This window comes from Rhododendron vialii, chromosome 8a (genome assembly GCF_030253575.1).
Source record: "Rhododendron vialii isolate Sample 1 chromosome 8a, ASM3025357v1".
In the NCBI taxonomy this organism is placed as follows: Eukaryota; Viridiplantae; Streptophyta; class Magnoliopsida; order Ericales; family Ericaceae; genus Rhododendron; species Rhododendron vialii.
In genome coordinates this window covers 10,768,390-10,779,332 of record NC_080564.1, presented here as the reverse complement: position 1 = coordinate 10,779,332, position 10,943 = coordinate 10,768,390, and the positions used below count along the sequence as shown (strand labels likewise).

The 10,943-nt window shown below is 35.9% G+C and overlaps 1 protein-coding gene across 1 annotated transcript; it reads left to right on the top strand.

Moving 5' to 3' along the window:
* Positions 1 to 1,794: 1,794 nt before the first annotated feature.
* LOC131336570 (patatin-like protein 3) lies at positions 1,795 to 10,001 on the top strand. The gene is made up of 7 exons (XM_058372457.1): positions 1,795 to 2,095; positions 2,837 to 3,018; positions 3,170 to 3,356; positions 6,249 to 6,410; positions 7,571 to 7,873; positions 8,336 to 8,511; positions 9,590 to 10,001. The coding sequence occupies exons 1-7, from the start codon at positions 1,964 to 1,966 to the stop codon at positions 9,666 to 9,668; spliced, it is 1,221 nt and encodes a 406-aa protein (XP_058228440.1). The 5' UTR covers positions 1,795 to 1,963; the 3' UTR covers positions 9,669 to 10,001.
* Positions 10,002 to 10,943: the final 942 nt, after the last annotated feature.

Below are 10,943 nucleotides of genomic sequence, written 5' to 3'. Positions count from 1 at the left end.
TTCTTGGATCCCTTCCGTAATTCGCTGGATAATTCTATTGAACTTTCCCATGATTTCCTCCACCGACTTCACCTAGGTAGAGTATCTTAGGGTTTAGGTACTTTTTCTTCTATGAAAAAAAAAGAAAAGGTTTAGGCACTTTCATAGAAATTTAGTAAATTTTAATAGTATTTGAAAGGTAAAAGAAAATTATCCACATTAACGCTAGGTTATTAAAAAAAATGTGAAAAAGAAAATTCCACTCTCAATTAAAAAAATGCACCAGCTGGAATTGTGAGGCCTTGCTGTCTTATATTTTAATAAAATGATGACTAAGCTATATAGCTCAGTTCACGTAAATTAAATTAAAATTTTCCTATGGTATATTTCTTTTGCTGGATTGATTTTCGACGAAACGTCATCACTACAAAAAAGAAAAAACACCTTTTGTGACACCTTTCAATGCAAAATAACACATTTGTCGCTAAATGGTAGCCGACGGTGACATCAAACTCGAAATTTGTCACCAAAAAGAAAGAGTCATCCGTTGTCGACGAATTGGGACAGCCATGCAGGTGGATAGGCTTTTCACGTGAAAACACCTACTCCTCCAAAACACCTACTTGCCGAGCAGTGGGCCGGCTAGCACCATTAGCTTTACGCCTAACAAACTCACTCGATGCACCTTTTCTTTCTCCTTGAGCATTCGAATCAGCTTCAAATGCAATTTGGTTACCCTCATCTTGTACACAAAAAACTTTTTTTTTTTTTTCTCAGGCAAAAGAAATTTCCCCAGAAAAAAGACACCACATCTCTATTCAAATCAGATCGATCACAATGTTTTTTATTAGCGAAGAGAAATTTAATGTTAACATAAGGAAGAGGTACAAATTAAATCAGATCATAACTTGCAGCAATTAAGCATTTGATAAACCATGTACCATTCGCTCCTCAGTTCGATTAAACAAGGTTTTTTTTTTTTAAATCTACAAATAAAATTTCATTAATCACAAAAATTATAAGATGAATGATTACAATAGTTTGCATTTAGAGAGTTTCGAAGAATAGCATAAGACTCTCCTAGTGTTGCTACTTGCAAAAACTACATATCCCTGAACCTCTCGAATTTTTAAAGAAAGCATAAAATACAACGAAATTAAAACACATAGTTAATTACTAAAAGACATGAGAAACTTAATTATTGGTTCTAAACCAAAACGATACTAAACACACACGGAAGGAAAATCCAAAAAAAAAAAAAGGCAGCTTGTATGGTCACAAAAAAGAACAATCCATAGCCCAATAACTTCCCTTCCCAATAGCTCAACATGATGGAGCCAGCCAGCCAGGGGTGGCAAGTGGTTGCGGGGCTGTAGCCGCCACTGTAACTGTGTTAAAAAATACAATCATCATGGTAAATTTATTTAAATTTTTACTATCAAACCTTATAATCCTGTCACCACTAGATCTTTTTCCATTATTACTAGCTAGCTAGCTTTCTAGTCCATAACTCTCTTTTTGGGTAAAGAAAATTCAACTAAGTAGTACTACTTTAACGACTAGATTGATTGAACAAAGAATTACTGAATTTGGTATTTTACATGCATACGAGAAATTACTGTTTATTTTAATATTTTTAAGTCAATCCAATGTTTTGGTTGGAGTATATCTTTCTATATTTTGTTTTCGTATACGTGTTCGCCACCACTAATTCAAAATTCTGACTTCGTCCCTGACAATCCATACCACACGTGATATTCTCCTTCCCGGTTAAATAAGGATTCTTCAAGTACGCTTTTCAATTAAATACCTCCAATTAAATTCTACTATTGATTATCTTTACTTGGCGGCCAGGTCAAGTCCATTGGAAGAATATATAAACTCTCTATCTCTCCCTCTCAGCCTATAATATTTGATGATCACTTCTAAATTCTCACTCATTCATGTGTTTCATTTCCTCTCTACAAATTAATAGCAACCACTAATGGGGGAATCATTTGGCCAAATCCGTCCCCCAACTTATGGGAATCTTGTTACAATACTTAGCATTGATGGAGGAGGGATAAGAGGAATCATACCCGGAGTTGTGCTCTCATACCTAGAATCACAACTTCAAGTAAGTAATTGATTACTTTGAAAGAATCAGGCTTCTCTACAGTATATATGAAGTTAGATTGCGTATATAGAGCAATCTGCATAATCTCAGCAATTTAAAAGTAGTTTTGATGGTTCAGATAGATTTGTTGAAATACCAATTTTAGAAATGAAAGAGTCTTTCGAAAATCTAGACCAATGATGGCCGATATGGACAATCAAGATATGACTGCAGAGCTAGGCTTCTTCAATTCCCTGCTCTCCAACTGCATGGAAGCCGAGTCCATCTTGAAAATTAAGATCATTAATTTATTCAGACACATTATATGTGTGTGTGTGTGTGTGTACTGCCTGATCAAAATATTCACCACATAGTAGAGACTAGAGAGATGATTGGAGCCATACCAAATAATATTTAGGAATGTTTAAATTTGTGGACTGATAACTACTGATTTAGTTTCGATGTCTAATAACGGTGGTTGTTACTTTACCTGGACATGTTCTTCTGGCAGTTTGTTTCTTTTGTTTTAGTTGTAATAGACTGTTGGGGGGATCTCTTGCCACCCATGCTTCCCTTCAGGGCTCGAGTGGCATATTAGTGTTGAGCGCGAGAGTGCCAAAGCTCGTTGGGATGCTATGCCCTCGTTGTGATGCATTTTCTCTCTTGTTATTTTAATCTCCTGTAATATCTACATTTAACTAACACACTTCTCCTTCTTCACCATTCAAAAAAATATATTAAATAATGGTTATTGTTAATTAGGAACTGGATGGAGCGGATGCAAGACTCGCAGATTACTTTGATGTGGTCTCGGGAACAAGTACTGGTGGTCTAATAGCAGCTATGGTAACTGCACCAAACAAGGATAATCGACCGTTGTATCCCGCAAAAGAAATAGTACCCTTTTATCTTCAAAACTGTCCAAAAATATTCCCCCAAGTAGGGTAAGCACAAATATATATATGCACAAACCCATGTTTATATATAGAAGGGGACTTAAAAGTACTCATGCAACTATTTTCTTGTGCTCTCTATTAATTTTTCTTTGCGAAATTGTTTTTTATCATTTCTGAATTAATTTTTGGAAAAAAACAGGGGACCTTTTGCTGGGATTATAGAAATTTTCAAAGTTTTAACTGGACCTAAATACAATGGGAAGTATCTCCATCGGCTGATTAAGGGCATATTAGGAAACACAAAGTTGCACCAGTCCTTGACAAGCCTTGTTATTCCAACTTTCGACATCAGGACACTAGAGCCGACTATCTTCAGCACATTTCAGGTTCCTGTTTAAACATAACTCTCTCTCTCTCTCTCTCTCTCTCTCTCTCTCTCTCTCTCTCTCTCTCTCACACACACACACACACACACACAGACACAAACAAGCCTGTTATAGCTGAAGTGGTCTGGTGCTTTGGGCACTTCAAAAAAGAAAAAAATTGAACTCAGCAGCTATGAGTTTTATAATGGTTTTATATATGATAACACATGTTGTACGAAGCGAGAGAATAAGGTCGGACGCAGTTCAAAAGTTTGAAGTTGAATAGAGTTGGCCCTCCATATGGGGCTTTGATTAGTTCTTACTACAAGTTTCGGGAAAATTTACTTTAGGCCTGCCAGGGGCTTTTCGAGGATGTTAAAAGATGTCGTGTGGGATTTTTAAGTGCGGGAATAGACTTATCGTCTTAAAAATGAATGGGAAAATGATCATGACGTGTTTTGAAAATTAATACTTGTGAAAAACATGCTTAGAATATTTGTTAATACTGAAAATGTTATTAGCGGGTATTAATTATTAAAACATGTCATTGGCCGTCATTTTTCCTTAAATTGAGAAAAAATTAAGGAAAAATGACGGCCTAAGACGTGTTTTGATAATTAATATCCGCCAAGGACATACTGAGAACATTTATTAATGCTGAAAATGTCTTTGGCAAGTATTAATTATCAAAATACGTCATTGAAAAATGACAGTCAATAACGTATTTCGATAATTAATATTTGCCAAGAACATTTTCAACGTTTTATGAAGGAAAGTAAAAGTAAACCGAAGCCCGAAAAAGTTAACCTAGGCCTGGGGGCCTGAAAAGTGCTCAGAAGTATGGCTGCAAACGAATCAAACCGCTCGCAAGCGGCTCACAGCTCGACTCGTTAGTGGCTCGTTCAAGTTCAGCTCGGAAGTTAAACGAACGAGCTCAAGCCGATTTTTTCAGCTCGTTTTGTAAACGAGCCGAGCTCGAGCTAGGACAAGCTCGGCTCGAGTCGGCTCGCGAGCCAGGTATATATACTTAAGTTTAGGATTTTTATTGTTATTTCATAATTTGTTCTTTTTGTTTTTATTTTCTAGTCAACCAAGAGAAGCGAGAGCACACGCACACCAGTACACCTCCATTTCATAAAAAAATGAAAGATATATACCTTCACAATTAAAATATTTTTGGTTGTATTAGGCCTATGCGAGAATATATATACATTTTTTCGTTGGTTCGTTAAGGCTCGTGAACAAGCTTGAGCTCGAGTCAAGCCAAGTCCTGCTCGGCTCGAGCTCGACTCGTTAAGTTATCACTGAGCTCGAGCTCGAGCTCGTGTTCGTTGAAAACTTAATAAACAAACTTGAATAACGTAAAGCTCGGCTCGGCTCGGCTCGTTTGCAGCCATACACAGAAGGCATTTTTTAGTGCGGGATCCTCTGGACAACTTTAAAATGGGTTTTTGGTATAGTTTAGACAAAGTCAACCCCTGGAGGCCCAAAAAGTGTTCGGAAGACAATTTATGTCTTGTTTGGATGATGTTTTGAAGATTTTTGTGTTTGATTTTAGGTAATGAGCAAAAAGAGAAAATAAGATAATGATTAAAGATGAGTAAAATGAGTAGAGAGAGAAATGAGAAGAATAATCGAAAAAATAAGAGAGGAATAAGATTAATGATTAGAAGTAAGAGTAATGAATATTTTTTGAATTAATTTTTTTTTTTCAAATTGACATACAAACAAGGCATTAGACATTGGGAGGGTGGAAAGTTTGAGAAACAATTTGAAAACAATTACCATTAGACGGTTTGAATTTAAGATAAGCAATTACCATTAATAGATATTCCTCTCGTCCCAAAATGGATGACAATTTTTGAAACTCGTATAATTTTTCGTCGCTTATATTTTTCAATCTATAATGTTTTTCATGAGTTTGAAAACTTTGTATAATAGAACTAATCGAGAACTATCAAATAAAATCCATATTGCATATTTTTTAAGATCCATATTGAAAAATATAAGGAATTAAAATTGGCACGAATTTTAAAAATTGATATCCAATTTGGGACGGAGAGAGTATTTATTATCAGTAACAATTTAAAAACATATCTCAACGTCCATTGATTGTCGAACCGAATGACTGAAATTGCGCAGAACTGTGAATAAGTTTCTATCTCAGAACACTTGCTGATTCGAATCGGTAAAAGTTTGAAAAATCATCCCAGTCCCACAAAGTAGATTCCGCGAAGTTTTTAAGTGCCCGGAAAGCGTTTATAAGGTGTGAAATACTTTATATATACCCTTACAATTAGAGGATTTGTAAAAAGTTCGGAAAATTCTTCCGGGCCCAAAAAGCGGATCCCGAGAGGGTAAAATTTGGGACCGGATCCGGTCAATTTGTTACGGACCAGTTAATTTAGTCCATTTAGCGCATTCAAACTGTTCAAAAGTATTTTGGACCGCTCGAATTTAAAGAGAGTGTTTTAATTTTTGTTTTTTTAAAAAACACCCCTTTAAATTTGAGCCGTCCAAAAGTAAAAATACTTTTGAACTGCTCGGATGCATTAAATGGACCAAACTGGTCCGGAGTGAACGGATCGTTCCCTGTAAAATTTTGCAATGATATTTTAAGTACGGAAATAGCTTCATCGACGCGAGGGTGATCATGATACACAAGCGTGATCGTACAAGTGATTGTTCGTCAACGACATTGAGGATTGGCTACTTGGCTTGTCTATTGGTGTACGTTAACTTGTCAGGGTTGGCTATTTTTACAGTATGATCTAGGTACGCAAGCGTGATCATATAAAAATTCAATAATGTTACGTTACAACCAACTTGTCAATTGACAATTAAGCCCTCAAAATCGCATATTATTTTAATTCTGCTAATAATCATATTAATTACTAATTTTATCGCTAGCAGGTGACAGGCAATCCGGTGATTGATGCGCCACTTGCAGACATATGCATCAGCACCTCGGCCGCACCAACATTTCTTCCGGCGCACTATTTCACAAACACTGACCAAAATGGGAATCTCAGAGAGTTTAACTTGATCGACGGTGGTGTTGCTGCCAATGACCCGGTATATATATATATATATATATATATATATATATATATATATATATATATATAACCTAGTCATGTGATTAATGATTTTATTTGTATAATTTTGTCTGGCTAAAAAAGGAATTATATTATATTGTTTCCAGTCTTTGTGTAATGTTTTATGAACATTTACTACTTAATTCGTTCTGCCTTATGATTTTTAAAAGAGTAGTATAATGTCAAAACTGTTTTTGTTGATGTCAAAATTACAATGCATAAGGGTCCGTTTGATTAGCGAGATAATAGTAGAAAATGCAAGAAAGAGAAGAAAAAAAACATTTTTTTTGTGTTCACTTAGCAAGAATATCCTAAAAAGTGGTAGAAAGTAGATTTTTCCGTACAACCCTCTAAAGCTTGAGAGCTTGCCTCAGATTTTCTCATAAAATGTGCAGAAAATTTTATTTTCTCGAGAAAATCAATAATAATTACTATAACTTCCCTCTTCCTTAAATTTTTCTCTTCTAATTTGGACAACTTTTCTCATTTTCAAATAATGATATTTTATTTTCTCTATTATTTTCTTGCAAAACTTTCATCCTAATCAAACGGATGTGAGCAAAAATTACATTTTCTTTTTCTTTTTTTTCACTTCACTTTCTATGATTTTCACTTTCCATTATATTTTTTTCATTAATCAAACGGACCATAAAAGTTTGCATATGGTACAATACTTTTATACACTGTAATTTTGGCACCAACAAAAACAGTTTTGGCATTATCATTTCCCTTTTTTCAACACATTGTTCTAGCCAAAAACATCAATCATTCTGATTGGAGATTGTCATTCAATTCGATTCAATTATCCATTTTATAGGACCTTCATTTGTTTCTATACAAAAATCAAATGAAATAAATGAAACATCTCTTTGTATATATTATTACATGAATTCACATGTCTACAATTATCGAATCACCCTTTTTTTTATCATGAATTATCTGCACATAGTCACCTCCACGATAAACAGTTCGAATAATCAACGCAAGGCTTTTGATGTGCCCATTGATCTGGACTGGACTCGACGATCCAATCCACCTAACTGAAGTCGAGCTAGAGGAGTTGATTCCTATATTTTCTATGACTAAGTAAACTAATGGAGTGGCATTTACAGTAATTAGTAGTAATTTGGTTTGCAGATTCTGGTTGCACTGGCTGAAGTGAACAAAGAAATGTTCAAGGAAAACCCGGACTTCTATCCGATGAAGCCCTTGGATTATGGTCGTTTTCTGGTGATATCGATCGGGACGGGAACGCAGAAGAATGACCACAAGTACAGCGCAAGAAGGGCTGCAAAGTGGGGGATTTTCGGCTGGTTATATGACATGGGGTCTGCTCCTTTGATAAGTGTTTTCAGTGATGCAAGTTCGGATATGGTTGATTACCACCTCTCTGTGGTCTTTCAAGTTCTTCGTTGCCAAGAGAATTACCTCCGAATCCAAGTAAGCCTTATTTCCATGCTCCAGCTGACATAACACTGATTACATATATAGGGTGTTCATGCAGTATTTGCATGTGCACTTAATTTGCGCACACACTCGCAATTGACATTGGATACGTAAGAGGTCCACGCATGCTGCAACTGCATGCGGAATGCTTGGACCTCTTATCCGACATAAGTTTGAGCGTACCGTAGACCTCTTATCCAATGTGAGTGTGACTAAGTATTTGTGCATGCTTGTCTGTGTCCTTCATATAACTATTTATATTTGTCCATTCATGTTGATCTGCGGCATAATAATAATGTCAGAACCCACAGGCTTTTTTTTTCTTCAAAAAATGTTAAAATGATTTTTCATTGATCCACCAACATAATTCTACACAAATTCTGCATTTGCCACTGCCTATTATATTGATCTTTTTATATGATTTACTGCCTTGTTATACATGACACGAACCTTCAGGATGACACCTTAAGCGGGACATTATCATCAGTTGACGTGTCTACAGCCAAGAACTTGGATAATCTTGTGGAAGTTGGTGAGAAATTGTTGAAGAAACCAGTTTCACGAGTGAACATCAACACTGGTCGCAACGAACCAATTCCAAATGGTGGCACCAATGAAGATGCACTCAAAATGTACGTATGCAGCTGCATTCTACACTTTTTTGTTCTAATCAGTTAGAGAAATTTTTGGGTGCCAGCAGGGTACCCCGTCGACGAACTAGACTGTTCAAATGTGTTTTGGATGATCCTGATTTTGGAGAGAGAAAAAGAGGAAAGAGTGTGGTGAGGTGCGGGGGAGAGAGAAAAAATAAATCTAAGCCATTGAATGTTTGTACGGTCTGGATCGCCGACGGATACCACCACAAGGGATTTTCCAATTTTTCAATTGTGGCCTCTCAGTCTCTCACTATGGGCTCATCTCAAATGCTGTGAACTTGTTACAGTACAAAATACTGCAAGTTGTTTCTGCAAAAGATCAGTTTGATCGAATGATATTCCTTCGATCTCATATTCTTGGTTCTATTTTCTTTTTTGAAAGTCTCAAATGATTGGCTATATTTTTTAATTTATAATATTTTTATATCAAATATAAATTTTGTTTGATAAATCTCAATCAGTTCTTTTATACAAAATTTTAAAAGTCATCTAAAAGATTATAAATTGTAAGATATAATCAATTGAAAAATGACACTTATTACTCCCAAAAAAGACCAAGATTTTGGGACAAGAAGATATAATTTTTTTTTTCAAAATAAATTAATGCAATCATATTCAATGGGTCTACATATATATGATCTATTCGGATCATCAAGAAGGGTCCACATTGGAAAATTTGAAATCGTCCAATTCCAATCCCTTCAAGCTAAGCTCGTAGTATTTATTTGCTACAAGATATATAGCATTACCGGGATTAGTTAGTAGTTAAATTATTAATACCAGCGTTCAACGCTCCTCTATGAGCTCGAACCATAAACCGGTTTATTTTTTTTCTCTCTTTTGCAAAACGATATACATTAGTGGGGGTTAGCAGGGTGTTAGTATGTTAGTCAACCATCTATATATGCTAGCGTGGTGTTCTCAACCGTAAACCGGTTTAAAAGAATACAAATCACTTGAACTATCCCTCAACGGTCGATCGAGCTGCTAAAACCATACTGACAAATATATAGTGATAACATTTTCTTTCGTATGTATATATATAAATTTGCAGGTTTGCGAAAAAGCTTTCAGATGAAAGGAAATCCCGGGGGACAAAATACGCGCAGATGCAGGGGAATGGATCCATGTAATGTAACCTCATATTATATACATTAGAGATTTGTATAAACTGGTGGACGTACTGGACCTTAATTTTGGTGTGTTGTGTGCATGCTTGGTTTGGATGTGGATGTGCATGGGCCTGTGTACGTACGTGCATGGGCGTATTTACCTTTAAAATGTGTGTTTTTACATGCATAAGAGATTTGTACGTTGTTTGTCTGATTGTACCTCCATGCGCAATCAGTAACTCTTTTTCCTTAATTTCCTTTAAATTTGTTTTTACAGCCGAGATCGATTTGGATTTGTTGCTGTTTGTGTACGTGTAAGTGTATCGAGATCTATTAAATTATTTTCCTTTAAATGTGTTTGAGATTAATTTGTTGCTTAATAATTGTGTGATTGTAACACATGCACACAATCAACAACGTACGCTTCTCGTTTGAGGGAACTAAATTCAACTACTGGTTAGGTGTATTTAAACTTCTCTCTCTAAAACTGCGAAACAGGTGACGTCACCGTTATCGAAGACGAATATGTTAGAGCCCTAGCCTAGTTTTCATATATACCGTTAGAGCATCTGCATCAGCCTCTCTACGTTTTAGATCAATTTACACCTTAAAAAGTTACTTTATTACTTTAGTTATCTACTTTTAAAATATCTATCGCATCAGACTCTCTATATTAACACTATTCCATTAAAAATATCATTTTTTATTCTATAAAAAAAAAAAAAAAGGCAAAGCAGCAAACCAAACTAATCCCCGGATAAAAAAGGAAAAAGAAAAACCCTCTCTCTTACTTTACTCTCTACATGCCTACAGAGTACAGAGGTTTTTCCCCGTCCTGCAAAATCCCAAAGTCTCTTGGTAAGTTCTCCCTTCCGCTTCTTCCCCGTCCTGCTCTTCATCTATTCGCCCCCTCTCTTCCTCGTCCGAGCTGCTCTCGATTCCTTGGATCTCTCACCAAAGCGAGTGAACAGTTCCTCTTTGAAACACATGAGGAACCGTAGCTCTTGCTACTCCCGAGGCTATTTCCAAAAGGCTGATAACACAGGGTTTGGGGTTTTTTTTGGGGGGTTGGCTTGCTACTTTAGTTTAGAAGAGGGAGTAGAGAGGGAGGTGTGGATGCTCTAAGTAGCCTTGTCTTTTCCAATGTTTTGAATACCGTATCAGTCAGGGTACCGGTTTTTCTACTGGTACGGTACGTATCGCTACCGGTTAAATACCGAGTACCGTTTCAGATTGATCGATATTAGTGTAATTTTCTTACTTAAAAGAATTTATAGTATAATATACACTTTTTTA